We start from the raw sequence: 18,984 nt of genomic DNA, 5'->3' as shown, positions 1-18,984 counted from the left end.
CGGTCCTCAGGACCCCACACAGGTCACCCAGCCCGTGCACAGGTGTATTCTTTACTCACTGACACATTTTAGAAGTTCCACAGGTGGAGCTAATTATTTCAATTGTGTTTCTGTGAGAAGACCTAGAAAACATGCACTGTTTGGGGTCCTGAGGACCAAGTTTGAGAACCACTGCACTAAAATATTAATATGGTCAGAAAACTGGCAACATAAAACTGTCCCCATACTGCATTATAATTGTGCCAACTAACTGGTTTGTACGATTAATAATTCAGTGTATGACTCGACCGATGATGGGTCACAGCCTGGAAATCAGTCCGGATTGTTCCTTTTTCTATCCTGTCCAATCCACGTGGACATCATTCAGACAACTTCATGCTGTGAATGGATATGGTCTCCAAACATCTTGTCATGTATGGAGGCACTCAATTATCAAAGCAAAGTCACTCCAGCCTTTTTCTTTCGGCTGCACTATCACATGGTGTGTGGCCATCTTAACTCCTCAAGCAAAACATGAACCTAGTACATATTTCACATTAGAAATCAGGTATTTCACTCAGGAGAACCATAAGGCAGGTGGATGAAAACTTTCCACTTAATCCAAACCATTTCTCTGGGGTTTGTCACACAAGAGACTCCTGGTAATAGTTACCTGCTTTCAAACAATGCATCTAGGAAGAGTTACCATGGTCTTTTGTCAGGGGAGGAAGCACTATGCATAAGTTATACAAATTATCTAATGTCAGTGTAATTTCACAAGAAGACTAGAAATATTAGGGTACAGATTGTCTCCATTATACATGAAAGAGCAGATAAAAGTAAATTTCATCACACAGATTTCCAGAATTCTGGAAACATTTCACTCTAAGTTTGTTTTATAAATGTTCGACACAAACAACAAGGGGATAAATTGCCATCAAAAAAGGATTGCCCACTATGGCCTTGTAAGGTCCCTTCATGATATTATATGTGGCTATGAAAAAGTTTAAGTAAATGAAACATCAGAATTGCAACTTTGTGTCCAAACAGCTGACCTTATTCCATGGCGGCTTTGATTGAAGTTGCAGATCTTCCCCCTCGTTTTGATCACAGAACTACAAGATAGTCAGTGACGGTGCCGACATGCACCATTGAGCAAGGGCCAAGATGCCCAGGTCTGAATGAGATATCTTCACTTCAGGCAGAACACATGATACCAGATAACTCTGAAGGAAAGTGTCCCGATTCTGTGCTAAAACCCACCATCTAACAGGGAGCTTAGGCCACACTATTTACTATCTGTTTGGACTAAATAAAAATCAGACACCTGAAACATGTGCAATAACACAAATGGCTGCCTGTGGAACCAAAAAAAAAAAAAAAAAAACGGTTCAGACTTCTTTCAAGATACATAAAGATATAATGGTCCACTGAGGCACTAAAAATGGGTTATGTGTACATACACCAATTAGTGGTCCTAGAGACAAGACAAAGTTGAGGGCCATACCCTTAAGTGCAAACATCAGTCTTTCCTAAAGCTGGGTACACACTGGGCGATGTATAACGGCCAATATAACACAAGCACATCTGCTTAAAATTACTTATAGATAATTGTGGCTGGTCGACAATTATTAGTACATAGACCCCTAAACCTTTATATGCATTATTTCAGCAATTGAGACCTGATAGTTGGTCCCAGGTTTTTGTACAGTACTTTTGAGTACCCCATGTGTTTGGATGTGCTCTGTTGCAATACATTTTATTGATATAAAAATGTTAGTTTTATAAAGTTGATCAGTTTCATTTCAGTAGGTGATTGCCCCAACCAAGAGTACTTTTCTTTTTGTTTCCATTTTGTACACTTGTCATACTCTTTAGGGTGCGCCTCCACACTTTATACTTCCTTATTCCCACAGGGATTAGACACCAACTATACTATTTGTGGATCTACCTCCTTCCCTCATTTTTGGAGTTCACACAAGCGCTCCAGTCCTCCCTTTTCTGGCACATTTCATAGACTAAACCAATATTCATTGGAACGCCACCTATCAGTTCCCTATGACATGACAACTTTTGTATTGATGGGGAAAAAAAACAAATAAAACCCTCAACCACCGCCATTTTGTAAAATAGTTTTAATAAGCAAGGGCAGGAAAGTATAGAAATCAGTTATTCTCTGTGACCGGCCGATCCTAAGTTACCTGTGCCTGAGACACTGTAGGAGCCTAGAGCTGGTAAGTAGCATTATTAGTAGGAAATGTTCTTTCCACTAGGCAGCGAAATCAGTTCCAGGAGACGCAGTGAGGAGAACAGTCACATAACATTAAATGCCGTATTTTTCTATCAGCTCATGAGCTTTAGACACATAGGCGTCCATGGCATCTTCCTTAGACAGACCTGCAAGACAGAAAGTAGAGTCCGCTGTATTGTCCATACCAGCTACAGGAAATACCCCATTAATAGCAGGTTTAGGACCTTGATTTTTCTGAGCATTTTCAGATGTTTATGAACAGTAATAGCACTGAGTGTCAACAAGGCTGAGAAGTACCATACAGACACCATTATACTGTGCCCTAGTGACAAGTACAACGAAGGTAAGAGTACAGGCTTGGCTTTACCTCATCACACCCATTAAGATTATGGGGGAGAAGTTGCCAACAGCAACCATCAACTACCCATCATTTTATGGGATGTACTTGATAAATGCTACCTTAAAGCTGATTTGTTGCCATGGGCAACTTCACTCTTTCAAAGACTTGATACATCTCCCCCTAGAGATGGGTTAGAACAGTGATGGTCTTCACTTGCAACCCCCAGCTCCTTCCTGATTTATTGTGATGTTTATTATATTTTGTAAAACCTGTGAGAAAGGCTTATTGATATGTTATTACAGTTAGGCCTCTTTCCTTGATTAAATGGAATAACTTTCTATTAAGATTGAGAAATGTGCGTCCCTTTTGAAGCTCAGAGGGCAGCCCAATCAGGGCCGTAGCTAGGGTAGTGCGGCCAGTGCCAGGGCACAGGGCACCGCAGGGCAAGGGGCGCTGTTTGGGCCTCTCAATATTCTGTTCATCATCATTCTCACTTGTAGCTTCCTCTCATTTCATCCCCAGCATCTCCTGGCCTCCCCCATCTCTTCCCTGGCCCTTCCCCAAGAAGCCACTCCCCTTTTTTGGGTGTGTTAAGTCCCTATTGGAAAAATGGGGGGGCGCCAATGCTCTTTCTGGCACAGGGCACCAAAAGTCTAGTTACGGCTCTGAGCCCAATGTACCCCTCAAAGCGCATCAAGTTGCCCATCCCTGGGTAAGAAGGAGCCTTGTAATAACCGAAGGCAGTCACATATTCCAAACTAGCATTATGCCTTATTGAGTGATGGATTAGCCTCACCCTTGGAATTCTGGGTAGGGAAGCAAATCACTCCTTGCATGCCTATAGTGGGCATCATTAACACTGAACTTCTGGCTTCCTAGCAGAGCTGCAGAAAATCACAGCCATCGGTTCAGCCTGCCAGCCTATTTCAGTCTTGCCAAGTCATGGTCCATTGTTTGAGCAACAGCTTATTTGAAAGAACCCAAACCCGTGCACCCATTAAAATTGTCAGGAGCATTATAAATTACAGGATAAATAACTCAGTATTGCTAGAACATACTGTTTTCACTGCCTCACAGTTAGTCAATGACCAGCCTAATCCCATAAGTATTTTGCATCTCTGCATCCCTATAGAGTAACTCAGAGTTTCCCCAAACTCAGTCCTCAAGTACCCCAACAGTCTAGGTTTTAAGGATATCCATGCTTGTGCAGAGAATATCAAACTGACTAAGGTACTAATTAAAAGTCACTGCTTATGCATGGATATCCTTAAAACCTGGATTGTTGGGTACCTTGAGGACAGAGTTTGGCAACCACTGGGGTAACTGAAGGCTCTACATTCCCTGCACTGCAGAAGCTACGAGTCATATCTTGCCATGAGAACATTTAATAATGTCAAAATAAGTAGGATGTACAGTATGTAGAGCCAATCTAGGTTTGGATGAAAGGGTGAATTGTAAAGGGGGGAAGTCACTATAGGAGACTGAGAGCAAAGGGTTGCATATATTAGACATAAGCATCAGGTTCAGTCACATTATGCCCTTTTCAGCCAGGCCTGCCTACTGTGTCTATCTCGGATGGGACAGGCCAACCCGTCAAAGTAAAGGTACTACTACACCATGGAACCAAATGGGTCAGGATTTATTTTTGTAGTCACAGGTGTTAAATATACTTCTGTTTGGTATCCCAGGAGAGAGTGTCATTGATACTTAGGATCCTACTGTAGCTAAAGCTACAGAGCACTGGCTTAAAGCTCAGTGTAGGACTGGAGCATGATGGGCCCACCTGGGGAATGCAATTGTAGGGGCCCATGCTAAAGGGCTGTGACCAGCCACCACAGAGGCTTAGCTAACCATTACAGAGTGCATGGTCTGGACATATATATATATATATATATATACACACACACACACATATATACACACAGTAAATACTGATAGCATGCATTATAATATACCAGATTGATCACTACAATGCATTGTAGTGAATACACCATAATCCTCTGAATGCAGTATAATGTAATATATGCACAGTCTAGACCAGGGGTCAGGGAACTTTTTTTTAACTTTTACCCCAAAATATTTTTAGATATGCCGACGTTACCCCCTTGATTTGAAAGGAAGGAAATCATGTAGTAGTGCCCCCATAGTTATGCCCCTGTAGTAGTGCCCCCAGTAAAAAAAAACAAAAAAATCCACACTTGCCTTAATCTCCACTCCTGCATCCACCGCCGTCCTGTCCGCCCGGCTGCTCCTCGGAACTATGGGAGAGACGTCATGACGTCTCTCCCATAGTGCACATGGAGAGACCCGGAAGCTGGAGTTCAGAAGAGAACTCCAGCCTCCGGCTAACGCGGCGCTGCAGGGAAGGAGCCGGGCGCCCGCTGGTAATAGCTCAGTGGGCGTCCGGCTTAGAGCCTCCCTGCGGCACAGCCGGGCATGCATATGAATCATTCTATATTATATATTATAGAATGATTCATATGCATGCCCAGCTGTCTGTCCATTACCCCCAGGAATTTAATTTTACCCCATGTGGGGTCATTTACCCCTGTTCCCTGACCACTGGTCTAGACCCTTAGAGGAGAGGGTGGGCCCACCGGGGATTTCCCCTGTACCCCAGTCAGACCCTGAATATGCTGACAAAGTTACATGTGTTACATCCATTAGGTACCTTTCTTCACGTTCCACGCTTCCCACTTTGCCTTTCCCTTGAGATCCAACATCCCCGGACAGTCTGTAGGAGGAGAAAGGAGATACTTTATCTGTAGTACAATATACAGTCTACATTTCCTAACTGGCTGCATTTTACAGAACAGGCAGTCTGTATATTTAGTCTACACACTACATATCTGGCAGTTGCAGAATACAGCAAGTGTTTGTGCAATCAGCATTACATGCCAGACAAATAGTATACTGTGAGGAGGATATGTAGTAACAGCCATACTAACTGCAAGGCAAATATTTAGTGTGTGGTTCACATTTTGTATGCAGAAAAAGGGAGTTTATCATTATTGGAGCCAGTTCGCAGCTTCACCCTCATTTACAACATACTGTTACTATTCACCATGACGTAAATCAGGACCTTCTATTATAATAACTCAACTACAACAAATTAATTCTAAATAAAACCCCAGTCAGTCACATAGTACCAGAAGACAACATGGTTTAGATACAATTCAACTGCTAACTTAGCCCATTTCATTATAAGCCATAAAAGACTGATAGCCCAAATCCTTTTCCATCTTCTATACACCACCCATTATAGAAATTACAGTGGTAGATTTTACACAGTGAGGCCGATTAGTGTTACATGCAATATGGATCCATCTGTAGTTGTATTCTGTGCTCATGAGAGAGAAAAAACAAACAAACAATAAAACACCCCATTGTCAGCCAGTTACACCCACGATCGGGGCAGCAGGACTTGTCTGTAGTTCCTGGAAGTGTGGAGGTGATCATGGTGGTATTAGGGGAGCCCCGTGTGTTACCACTCTGACATCTGTTGTAAGGTTATGCAGTGTCTTACTAACCGCCCTCACGTACCCATAACTGGTCAGACTATATCTACATACCATGTACTGCGACACATTGTGACATCAGCATGTGAGGGCATTAATCAGCGCTACATGCAATTCTATGTGTGACACACAAACTATTTTATCTCAAAGTTTCTAATAAACCCAATTACAAAGGTGTAAATGTTTATAGGGTTTACACACAATGGGGGTGATTCGATGAGAGGTAAGAAACCATCCACCTAATTTGGGATTACCACGGGTATGCGCGCTACCGATAACTGCGGTATACAATAAAAAATAAAAAAGAAGAAGAAGAAGTGGTTGCAGAGTTTTCAGAGCTGAAAACCTTGCAACATGGAAAAAAAAAAAAAAGTTCCACACCTGTCCGTGGGTCTCAGGTGGTCTCCGTGGCTCCTAGCAGCCTCCCCTCCGTCTTGTCACTGGGAAGGGGTTTGCTGGGAGTCCTGGGGGCTGCTAGGAGGCTCAGTTCTCCCAGCACCGGCTACAGGGGGAATACACAGCAGAAGACCCATCTCCCAACGTTGGATTCAGAAGAAACCGCTTCGGAAGGTGAGCGTTTAAGAATTAAGCCAATTGGAAACCCCGGGGTCCCATAGCAAGTCCTGCAAAGTTTTCCTAAAATTAACGATTTTAGGAAATATCAGACTTGTTCTGGAGGCGAGAAAATAAATAAATAATGATTTCAATTCAAGTCCCCTAATTGTATAGCAAAACCTAGAGGCCATGCATTTTTTTTGTCCCCAATTTCCCGCCTGCAATTGGATTCCCCCAATATACAATTGCTATAGCACTAGTGACGGAGCCCAATGAGAGAGTTACAGCCTGCCATGTAACAAGTGTTACAAAGTAGGGAGAAAAACCTTTCACGACTTAGATTGGACCAATTCTAAGAGTCTAATGGTGCGTACACGGTACGATAAAAATGCACAATAATGATCATATCATTATCGTTCATATAGTGCATTTTTTGGTGCCTTCCAACGACCCGCGATGCGCGGGCACGTATGGACGATAACAATATCGTCCATCGCCCGTGCATGCAGGCCAACCTGGTCGATAGCGACCAGGTTACATAGGGACCCGCGATTGTTGGTGGTGTACTGGATGATAGTTATCGCTGACGATAGTCCCGTAACGCGACCCTGTGAAGACCACTGAGTTGCATAGGCAAATGCAGGGTGGGGGTTTCAGTCTGCCTGGAACCCCCCTCCCCAGCCCACACCATGACCAAAATAGAAATAGTAATATAATAGATTGTTACTAGCACTGCATGTTCTTCTCAGTATCACAAATGAAATAATTAGCACCACCTCTGGAATTTTAACATGCATCAGCCAGTAATAGATAACCTGTGCACCAACTAGAAGATCTGGAAAACATGCACTGTTAGAGATGCACTGCTATAGATCCCAATATGTACATATGTGTCCAGGGCAGTGCTAGGTTCTTTTGCTGCTCCTCCAGACTCCAGGACTTGCTCCAATAGTCTGTAATGGTGCCCACATCTAAAATAAATACATTCAGCTCAGGCAGGATGGCCCTACTGACGCAATTAATGGCTTACTGTGATCACTGGTCCTGTATATGCTGGAATTATTACACACAATACACTTTGTATGACGCTTATTAAAGCTGGTTAAGTACTAATTGTGCCCTCTTCATTCACAGGCCACACTCGCTCTAAAATTAAGCATTTGGAAACCGCCCCTGGAAATCCTGAGTTCGCCACTGTGTTGTATGGGTTTGGTATAAAAGATCTACAGTAAGAAGATAAATGTCTAGATCAACCCCCAAAAGGTTGACAGGGACAAAAGGTCGATACTTTTTCTAACCCTAACTGCCCCTCCTGGTGCCAAACCTCAACCCTAAAAAAAAAAGTCCTGACCATTTGTGTGTCAATTTCAATGTCAACCTTTTGTACCTGTCCCATCTTAATCCATGTTGACCTTTTGTCCCCGTTTCCCTATTGACCATCATTTGGGGTCTATCTAGACATGGTCGACCTTTTTAGTGTAGATCTATTGACTGGGACCCAAATTGTACACAGCAAGTCACATTCCAGTGTTCACTCTAGCTCTGGCGGCAGGCAGGGCACCGGAACGAGTTAGGGCACTTCCGTAGGCGCGCGCGCCCAGAAAGGGGGCATGTATAAGACGCGTCCCCTTTTCGTCACTTCTGTGAGGAGTGCCCGGCACTTACGGACACGCTGGGCAGCCACCAAGCGCTGCAGACAGGGAGAACAGATGCCGGGAGCATGCATCCGGCGTCTATTCTCCAGCGGTGACCGGGTCACCGCACATTTCCCTACCCGCGGGACACTGCGACCCACGGGTGAAGACTTCACCCGCAGGCTGTGAGGGCAGGGTGCTTTTTGCCCTCCAGAAGGAGGGCAGGGCGCCACGCCCCGCTAAAACAGCCTAGCGGGAACGCTAACATTCTGCAGCCAGCCTCACTTTACATATTGCACGAGACAAGAGAATTGAATTAATCCAGTATTACAGACACTCATGGTAGAGACAGAACAAAGCAGATAAGAATACCTATATTTATATCTCCCACAGTAGACTGCTTATAGAGGCCATAGAGTTCCTTCAATTCATCGTCAGTAGGTTTGGTTTTCAAATTCTTTACGTCTTCCGCTGCTTTGTCAAAGTCTGCCTGGAGAACAGAAACAGATCGTGAGGGACTGGCACAGGGATAGGAGCAGCTATGGAACGCTCGTCTCTACTGCACTTAGGCCTAACCAGCTCGATGCCTGGTGTGGCACTACTAGCACCTCACACAAGCATAGTGTCTCTAAAGTCACACACCACACAGGCCGGCCACCTTTTATAATTAGGCACATCTTAAAAGGCGGCATTGCACTCACTTCAGTTGCAGAGAGTAGTAAGTTCAGGCAGTAAATCGAAACACCCTACAGTCCAATTTAATATGAGAAAGGACCATTAAAAACAGGCAAAGCCAGCATGGCAAGGGCCCAAGCACACATGTATTTCTACGGTATAAATAAAGTGCGGTGGAGGTCTCAGCCATAGGACTATTTGCAAAGCAAGCCACCGCTTCTCGGCAGGATTGAGGGAAATAGAAAGCGGCACTAGAGGTGCACTTTACACATAGGGCCGTATTCAATTTGAGGCGAAAAGTCAGTTTCCGCGTGTTTTTCGCGGAAACTTTTCGGCGATGACGTCATTTACGCCTGTTTGACTTTTACCACGTATTCAATTTGAAAGACTTTCCGCCTAGGTGGAAAGTCAATGCAATGTAATAGGCGGAAAAGTTTCGCCTATGAATGGGAGGCGGAAAAAAGTGCAGAATTGGGGTTTTGGGGTGCAACGTTGCGGGGACCCCCATGCAGCCTTCAGACAGTCCCCCAAAGGTAAACTGTCAAAAATATATATTTTAAAAACACTTTAGGACACCCCAAAAAGTGACTTTGAAAAAGGGGGCAAAAAAAAAAAATGTTGGGGTACAAACTAGCGATCTTGACTCTGGAGGGGTCCCCAAGTATGGTCCAAGTGTTTTATTGATTGCAGGTGGAAAAAAACTCCTAAATACTATTCTGCATCACATATAGAAAAACGCAATTTAGCAGCTATTGAGCCCGTTTAAAGACAACAAAAACCTTCAGCAAGCCAAATCGGGGGGTACCATAGGGAACACACATGTCAGAGCATCATTTGGGGGGTGTCATGCCGATTTCCCCAAAACTGACAGTACTTTCCGCTTGTTTAAGTTTCGCCGGGTTCAGTTTTCGCGTACTTCCATATTGAGTAAGGGGTAAAGCTGGGACGGCCGCGATACTTTTCTGCCTACAAAACAGGCGAAGTAGGCGGAAAGTCCGGGTCGCGAAAAAGTATCGCGGCTTGGCTCATATTGAATACGGCTCTTAATGTTAGTGCCACTTTAAGTTTTCATACCTCCCAACTGTCTCTATTACAGCACAACAGTCCCACTTCTTGGGCGCTGTCACACCAACTGGCTGCAGTGTCCCACATTAGGTTGACTGCTGCCCCGTGCTGGCTCTGTGAGAAGACTGGGGCTGTCCTGCAGCTCCCAGAGTGCTGGGCAAGCCTCCAGCATGAGGAAAACGGGAAGTTTCCCACAAGGTCACACCCCTTTGTCCATAAGCCAAACCCCTTAATTTCAGACGCACACCTTCAGCGCGCGAATCAGTCCCGACGTCATCCAGGCAAATGTTGAGAGGTAGGAGTTTTCACCTCAAGTAGTGGCAGCTTTGCAAATATTGCCCATAAAGCTTTTTTTGCCCAACTGGAGACAACAGGTATAGCAGCCTAGACAATAAAAACTAATCTGGGCCTGGCCTGTTTATTTTCAGTTGCGGTCCAAGGCCTCGTTAGTTGGACAGGGATCTAGCCTTACAGTTCTGATTAACTCATAGCATGCCTTCATGGCAGGCTGTATGTTTAGGAGCTGCACACAGCCGTACCACTAAACATGTTCTACATAAAGAGGCTTCACGTACATTTAAACACAATAATTAGGCCTAGGACACGTGGGATTAATGTATCAAGCAGTGATAAAGTTGACAAAAAGGGACCAGTGGACCATTTTCCTATAGCAACCAGCTACAATGTGGCACTTATTAAGTACATCCTATAAAACAGGTACAAGCTGATTGGTTGTCATGGGCAACTTGTTCACTGCTTGATACATCAATCCCACCCATGGCATCAGGCATTTACGTAGCTAAAGTCAGAATATGAACAGTTCCATAAATTGTGGACTTTATAGCACATTATCACCCAGTCACAGGATCTTTCCAAAAGCCCAGACAATGGGATTACAGTGTTCATGTTCTGCTATGGAGCAAAAGACTGAACAGATGAAACAATGATCCCATTCATTTCTGAACACCATTGTATAGTGGAAGACAGAACCAAGCAAGCAGCAACCAGTCGCTCAAACAGCATCTTACATCTGCCCATTCGGAGTTGCATGAAGTGCAAGGCAGTAACCATCCGTCGCAGGCCATGTCTTGTGAGGATAAAATGACAGTTATAGACAATTCTCTAGGCTGCAATAGAAAATTCCCACAGTTAAAGTTTACTATTAAGTTCTCGCCGAGGGAGCCAAGTGATAGCCCGCTGCCAGGTCCCCATCACAAGTTTGCTTCCCCCTTGATTAAGCTGGGTGGAATGTGTTTAATACTCTACCGTGGTAAATGTGTCATCTCATTGCAGCTTTATAGGAAACGGTTAATATACTATGAACTACTGTGGCTGTATTTCCAGTGCATGCTAACTACATGTCACAGACTACCAAGGCTGGTCCATTAGCCACCATTTTTACCATCATGCAAACATTGTACACCACTGCATAAATAGGGGCACAGACTTCTTAGTAAAATGGGTAAGAGTTAACAAAAAAAAAAAAAACCCTCACAAGATGCTTATGACTCCGCAGCATGTGCACCTGGTTTGTGACTGGTCTTTATCCATGTATTTACCACCCTCCATCATCTAGGGCAAGTGCAGAGCCACAGCAAGAGGAGCCGCTATCTGGAGTGAAGACAAGAGCTTAATCTACAATGAGTAACATTAAAAAGTTGGGAGAGGATTAAGGGAGGGTGGCGGGGGATGATATACCAATAACCGTGCCTCCCTTAAGTATAGGATGCTGTGCCCTGGACCTTGCTCAGGTGCTATTTAATGCACACACAAAGATCAGTCCCTGGCAGATTGCATTTTCAGCCATGACAACTAATATACATATTGATTGGGATTGCTCTGCCTCCAAACATGTGACATGTACCAGCTAGTTTGGTCTAAATGGTAACGCGTGTGACCAATAGGTTTTGCTTACTGCAGCTTCCTTCAATATAGCCTGATAAGAGGCTTCTTTGTACAGGTACAATGGTTTGGGTGTCACATGCCTGAATGGTGCACATGTTCTCCTTGTGGGTCAGAAGAGGACCTCAGGCACACAGCCATTGTCAACCCAATTTACCAGGTTTATGGTTCCAGTTCCCATGTGATAAATGGATTTGGCTTCTCTGCAGGGGTCATACATGGATAGTCAGGCAGTTTAAAAAAAAGAAAAATTATTAAATAAAGTCTGCGCATTACTCTTCTGTACAGTGGACAAAGTTGTAAGACTCTAAGGGCAGCCATTCCTGGGCAGTCTACAACTATTCTCTACCCAGATCTTCTGCTGCTGCTTGGAAGATGCCATCTCAAGGGTACTGCAGGATAGGTTGTGCTGGAAAGCCTGTGCATTGATAAGTCACTGGCAGAGCTATGGGGGTTCCGGTCCTGGAGGTGAAGGGGGCTTAGCAATGTCAGATCACCCTCACCTATGAAAAAGCTGAATGGAGGCCACTGCTGACCATACACAGTTGCAGAGAGGAATCCGCTCCATCCGAGCAGAAGGAGAGACTTGAGGCAAGAAGGACCAAATATTCCTGTTCTACTCATGTGGCGACAGCAACGAACAGACACCATCTTGAAATATAGCCCCAGATTAAGAATAAGCTTCATTACCTCCCTATATCGTCTTAATTATACTCCTATTGCCCAACTGACTATTGCTGATGCCTGAAAGATGCTTCCCCTGTCCCTACTTGGTAGAATCACATTACTTAAAAGTGTAGCATTTCCCAAATAAGTGTGTGTGTGTTTTACCAGGGCGGTGCATTTTAGGTATATTGGCGATTGGTTGTTGAACAGGGAAACATATACCCATGCAGCATGGCATCCCTCACGATAACCCCAGATTGGGTTGTATGTACAGCCGACTGGGGTAGTGTAAACGGTCAGCGGGAGCGCGCATCGCTGGTCGTTTTCCCGCATACACATTACCCAATATTTTGAACGATAGCGATATCGTCTAGTGTGTACGCGGCATGAATTAATGACATTTTTGACCCAGGAGGCGTTAGTCTCCCTTTCTCTAGCCTCCATACTGATGCCCATATTCCACACAGACAGTTCTATATGTACCTTCAAGCCACTCATTATGCTCATTCTTAAATTCCCGGTCAATCCCTCCAATTCACCTGACCCCCTGCACAGCCTCCAATCCTTTCTCGTGCTACACCCCTATAAGACCAAGTATCTTACCACAGATCTGGTGGGGAGTTCGCATGACAAGGTATGGAAACATACCAGGCTTGCCTACCCTCCCGATTTGGCCGGAAGCCTCCTGAATATCGGGTGTCGCTCCTGGCCCCCCGGAAAGGCAGGCAAGCATCCCGGCGGCTGCTGACACTCCCAATCTCACCCCAGAGTGAAGACAGAAACCCCCACAGCAGGGGGGGCCGGTGGCGCGATTCGCGCTGAATTGCATCATCGTGGCTCCGCCCCCTGCTACACAATGCCATTAATTTTGTCATTGTGAAGAGGGGGCGGGGCCACTATGACACGATCGCACGGTCTTGCCCCCAATTCATCATCATTGCCCGGGCCACGCCCCCCACTGTAAGCAGACATTCAGCTCCCTCCCGGAAGGAGGGAGCTGAATGTCATCCAGTATGAAACATATATTTTTATCCTTTATCCTGGAGCAGAGACCTGACTTGTCACTTCCATGTACTGCTTGTTGCATACTTATGATGCTACTCTTAAAAATGTTTGCGCTGCTCCTGGCTACAAGAGGTTTACATCAAAACTACTAATAGAGCATGTAGCTCGCAGGAGCTTTATGATGCAGGGGGAGACATGCGATTGCTTAAAATGTAGGAGTCTAAATGCTACGTTTTTTCATAGTTTCTGGACATGCCCCAAGATCGCAAGGTTCTGTGGTAAGGTAATGATCTTTATTAACGCTATTTTTCACCTGAAACTTTAGCATACATGCCTACCCTCCCGGTTTTCGCGGGAGGCTCCCGATTATTCGGGTAACCCCCCGCATCCCCGGAAGGGTAGGCATTTCTCCCGCATTCTGCCCACTTCCTAGTGAAGTGGGCAGAATGAGGAGAATACCTGCGGCGATCGCGGGTCTCTGTGAAGGGGGTGGGGCTTAAGCTGTGATTCTGCATGCATCACAGCATTTGGCCCCGCCCCCTATGTAAATTGTACCCAATCGGGCAGTTTTGCCACGATGGGGCGGGGCTTAATGAAGTGAATCGTTAGGCCCCGCCTCCATCGGCCCCTTGCTGCTTCTCTTACCTGCGCTTCTCCAGAGAAGAGATTATTAAAGGTAGGTAAGTATGATCTTTAGTGATCTGCTGGCCTTATTATGTGCTAATTTCACAAACTGGGACTTGGGCCCTGATAAATCTCGCATAGTCTCATTACTGACTGTCATTGTCGCCGGAGCTAAAAAATAATTTTATGTGCTTGGACTTCCCCTTCCCCTCCCTTTTTGGGAACGGTTAAGTCTATTATGCTCCAGTCCCTGTATTATGACAGACAAGCAGTTTCCCTGCAATGGAAACAGGGGTTACATCCTTTTATTAAAAAAAAATGGGGTGCATATATTGAGTCACTTGACTCCCCTACACAAGCTCAGATTTTGAAGGTGTTTCATACTACCTCATGGTATTTACTCAGTTATCTTGAACGATACGGAAATTCCTATGTACTGTATTTCCTTTTGATCAATTGTAAACCTGGATGTTCCTATATATTAGTACAGGTCGAGTCTCCCATATCCAAAATGCTTGGGACCAGGGGTATTTTGGATATCAGAATATTCCGTATTTTGGATATTTGCATATCATAATGAAATGTCTTGGGAATGGGACCCAAATCTAAACAGAATGCATTTAGGATTTATATACACCTTCTACACTGCAGATCATTTTATACAATATTTTCAATAATTTTGTGCCTTAAACAAAGTTTGTGTACATTGAACCATCAAAAAACAAAAAAAGTGTCACTAGATCAGTCATGCAAAAAAAATAAAAAAATCCGTATTTCGGAATATTTGGATATGGGAGACTCAACCTGTATGTATGATCTGGGGACATACTCTGTACATCACCCTGATATTGTCCACACATTCTCTCCTCATTGGTTCTACTGCATCACTGCCTTTCCTCCCCCCTCCTTTGTTCTAATATTTGTAATTTGTTATTTTTGTGTTTTGATCCAGATATCAATATGTATTGTTGTCATTTTCTTTGGCTATTAATATTGTCCATGGGTTAGTTCTGTAGTGTTATACAACTGTTATTCGAACTGGGACTATAGTTCTACCTCCCTAATGCATGTTTAGCGGCTGAATCTACACACCAGTCTGCTTTTTCCATGTTACCTTTGTATAACTATTCCACATTGTAATTTACGGTTATTGCTATCTGCCTGTAACATTTTCTATTTCTGTCACTTGATTCTTGAAAATCCAAAATAAAAACAGTTTAAAAAAAATAAATAAAAATGAATAAGCTTCGTAGGGTACCAGCACCTGCTGACGCACCATACAGAGCCAGCAGAATATACAGGGCATTACAGTACAGGTCCCCTCCTTTCCATGGGTGCCTATACATCATTAACCAATAGTGGCCTCAAGGTTCCACGCCTCTCATGTTTATGCATTTCAGACTACAGGGTCAGCAAAATTGGTGGCCATCCATACGTTTGTAAGACTTTCCAAGATACTTTAGGGACACATACGCCATGTTCAGCCAATAGCTTATCCCCCTCCGACATGAAGCAGATAACTGGCTGCCTTAATTCCCCTGCGGAATAGAGCATTGCATAGCTGTTCCATAGCCCTCAGCTCTACTGCAGGAATATAAATGGATTATAGTCTTCCAGGGGCAAGAGCACCAGCGAGTCAGCTTTTTGGCAGTAGGCACAGATCCCCCTAACCTCTCAGTTGAAGGTGGCCTTAGAGAGGTGGAACAGGTCTACAATACATTCGTTTTTCTCTTCAATGCCACAGTCAAGGTGCCCACACACTAGGCGTTCAGGTCACGATCCAATATAGTGTCCGATTTCTCCCCCTACAGTCGTGGGCACAATTTGGTGTTAAAAAATAATCCAAATTGACCCACGATCTATCGTGCATCCTATACTATTCCAGGGCATCGTGATAAGATTTTCAGATCTTGCCTGCAGCAGGCAACATCTGAAGATGCGATGTACGACCAGCGGGTACACGCATCGTAATCGTGAGTAGAGACTCACGATTAGGACATATTTTACACGAAATGTCGTCCTGATGCGTCGGAATTGTGCTGATCGTGTAAAATATTGCCTAGTGTGTGGGCACCTTTAGAGTGACCTAGCAGTCAATGTCAGTATGGAAATGGAGCAGCTCCCATTACATCAGACATCAATTGCCCCCCCCCCCCCCCCCCCTGTGGCCCATCCATTTTCCCTAATGGATGTTAAACTGAGTAGTTTTCATGGATATACCCTGCCATTTGGCACGCCTGTAGGGCAAAGGCCCTTCGTGGCAACTGCTTGTAAACTCTCCCCAATGGAAGGGCTGGGAAATGGCAACATCCAGCACTGGCAGGTGCAGTAGATTCACACTAAACATTTTCATTAGCAATCGCATGTAAATCACTATCCCCGGGCTGCTGCCACCACTTCCAAATAAAGATTTGCATTGGGCTCGGTTTATACTTTACCCAGACTCCATTGCATTACAGGAGGGGTCATGAAGGGTTTATCAGTTCTTTAAATATACTATAATAAAACTGGTTTAAAATAAACACTATTTCCACTACCTGATTCAATACAGTTCTTCAGTAGTAAACATTGATTATTCTTGAATACATGCAAAAAGCTAGTACGCCAAAGACTGATGGGGAGGGGGGCACCCCCTCACTTACCTGTCTGGGAGGATAAATTATTCAGCTAGACAAATAAATGCAGAGTAATTAGTAAGTTGGAGCACAGGAGAAAGTACAAAGCAATGAGGCATATGGGAGGAGGGTAGGGAACCTCAAATGAAAAAAAAAAATTATAAAGGTATAATCTGTAGTAGGACATATGTACTAATACTCCCAGGATACACAATACTAACCGATAGTGGGGGCAAAAGGGCAACTATACAGTTTCCTTATTACTAGGAGGATTTGCATCAGAACATGGAACAATTACTACAGCGCAAACTCCCATTGGATCCCTGTGTTCCCTACAGCAAACGTAGCACCAATGCTTCATTAATGGGTTAACAGAAGAATGATAGTAGGTCTATAAGTAGCATCATCATGTAATATCACCATAAATATAAACAATATCACACAGGGATAAGTAACAGAACCCAACAGCAACATAAATACAGACAGAGACTGATTTCCCCACCCAATAATCAGCCCCCTATACACAGCAATGAGGACAGGCATAGAGCAGGGGGTGTATACCTGGGGGGACATGGCTGGTGCAGGACTCTCAGCTCAGCAGTCACACAGACAGACTCAGTCACCCCCATCTGCAGCTGTCTCCTTTTATATGGGTCAGTCTCCCGAGCCTCTGATTGGTCGCCCAGGTCTTGTGAAGTGACATCATCCATTGTAGCTGAATACAAAAGCTGCCCAGGGGAATTTGAGGGGGGGGCGCTGCAGGTGTAACCCCTTCCCTGCTGGTGAGATGGGTTGAATTGCAGCTTCCAGCAGTTTGTTGCCTAGTAATTGGAATGTGGCTCCATGGCTGACAGATGAGCTCTCTGTGCAATGCAGTTACATTTTGTATTGGAGCTTGCCGACTATTTATATGGCTGCATTAGTAAACTTGTGTATATAACACGTGATACTATTTTATTACACAGGGAGAAGCACTGCTACTTACATAGTGCTGCCTTTCCCTTGCCTGGTGAAATTCTAATATCCTAATATGTCTTTTTCACTCTAAGGGCTCTATTTACTACAATCCGCATTTGTAATGCAGATTGTAGTGCGATATTACCTCAGGCAATATCACAGGGATTTACTACAAATCCATTGCAGGGACAGAGCTTGCGATAAAGCTCTGTCCCTGCGAATCCAATCCGCACTCTAGTCACAATATTTTTGAAAAAAAATACCGTGACTAGTGCCCCGCGCATGCGCCGACCGGCCGCCGCTGCTACCCCCAACACTAAGCCCCGCCCCCTGCGATCACAGACCCCCCTTAATAGCACTTACCTGCAGTCATCGGTGCTCCGGTGATGTCTTCCATGCCTACGGTCAGCTGATATCCCATACTGCACTGGGACCCGATCACCTGATGACCGGGCTTCAGTGCAGCATGGGAGACCAGTTGACCGGACGGGAGTCATCACCGGATCCCCGACCACCGGTCCCTGGAGTCAGGTAAGTTAATTTATTTTATTTTTTTGCAGTGATCAGCTTGCGGTCTGTTTAGCCCACACAGCTGATCACTGGGACCGGCTCCGGGCTCTGCTCTGCCTTTAAGAGCAGAGTTGGAGCCCGGTAACCGGGGGAGACCCTGGATACCGCCACCTCCAGGTGTCGTTATTATCACAGGGCTTTCCCCGGTATTTTTTTACAATTTATTTTTAGTAACTCTGGTCGGATCACATTTCCCTTAATTACACTTACCTGCATGCTCCGGGCCTCCGGTGATGTTCTCCATTCCTCCGGTCAGGTGATCTCCCATACTGCACTGGGACCTGATGACCGGGCAGCAGTGCACTATGGGAGACCAGCTGACCGGAGGGGAGACATCACCTGAGGCCCGATCACCGGTCCCTGGAGTCAGGTAAGTAACTTTTTTTTTTTTTTTACAGTAATCAGCTTGCGGTCTGTTTAGACCACACAGCTGATTACTGGGACCGACTCCTGGCTCTACTCTCCACGTTAGAATAGGGCAGGAGTCCGGTAACTGGGGGAGACCCTGGATAACTCCACCTCCAGGTGTCGTTATTATCACAGGGCTTTCCCCGGTATTTTTTTACAATTTATTTTTAGTAACTCTGGTCGGATCACATTTCCCATTACAATTATGGGAAATGCGATC

General features: G+C 44.8%; 1 protein-coding gene across 1 annotated transcript; it reads right to left on the bottom strand.

Annotated features, from left to right (window-relative positions):
• Nucleotides 1-2,099: 2,099 nt before the first annotated feature.
• ACBD7 (acyl-CoA binding domain containing 7) lies at nt 2,100-17,473 on the bottom strand. The gene is made up of 4 exons (XM_088478636.1): nt 17,391-17,473; nt 8,650-8,767; nt 5,242-5,304; nt 2,100-2,376 (listed from the first exon to the last, which is right to left on the bottom strand). The coding sequence occupies exons 1-4, from the start codon at nt 17,400-17,402 to the stop codon at nt 2,303-2,305; spliced, it is 267 nt and encodes an 88-aa protein (XP_088334762.1). The 5' UTR covers nt 17,403-17,473; the 3' UTR covers nt 2,100-2,302.
• Between the last annotated feature and the right edge of the window lie 1,511 nt (nt 17,474-18,984).

The sequence above is a fragment of the Taudactylus pleione genome, unplaced genomic scaffold (genome assembly GCF_031769625.1).
Source record: "Taudactylus pleione unplaced genomic scaffold, aTauple2 ptg000216l, whole genome shotgun sequence".
NCBI lineage: Eukaryota > Metazoa > Chordata > Amphibia > Anura > Myobatrachidae > Taudactylus > Taudactylus pleione.
The sequence above is the reverse complement of the archived record's forward strand: the minus strand, read 5'-3'. Positions and strand labels throughout refer to the sequence as shown.

Coding starts and splice junctions, on each gene's coding strand:
- ACBD7 (XM_088478636.1), bottom strand. Junction 5,305..8,649: donor TGTGGGAGATATAAATATAG/GTATTCTTATCT, acceptor CTCCTCCTACAG/ACTGTCCGGGGATGTTGGAT. Junction 2,377..5,241: donor AGCGTGGAACGTGAAGAAAG/GTACCTAATGGA, acceptor TCTGTCTTGCAG/GTCTGTCTAAGGAAGATGCC.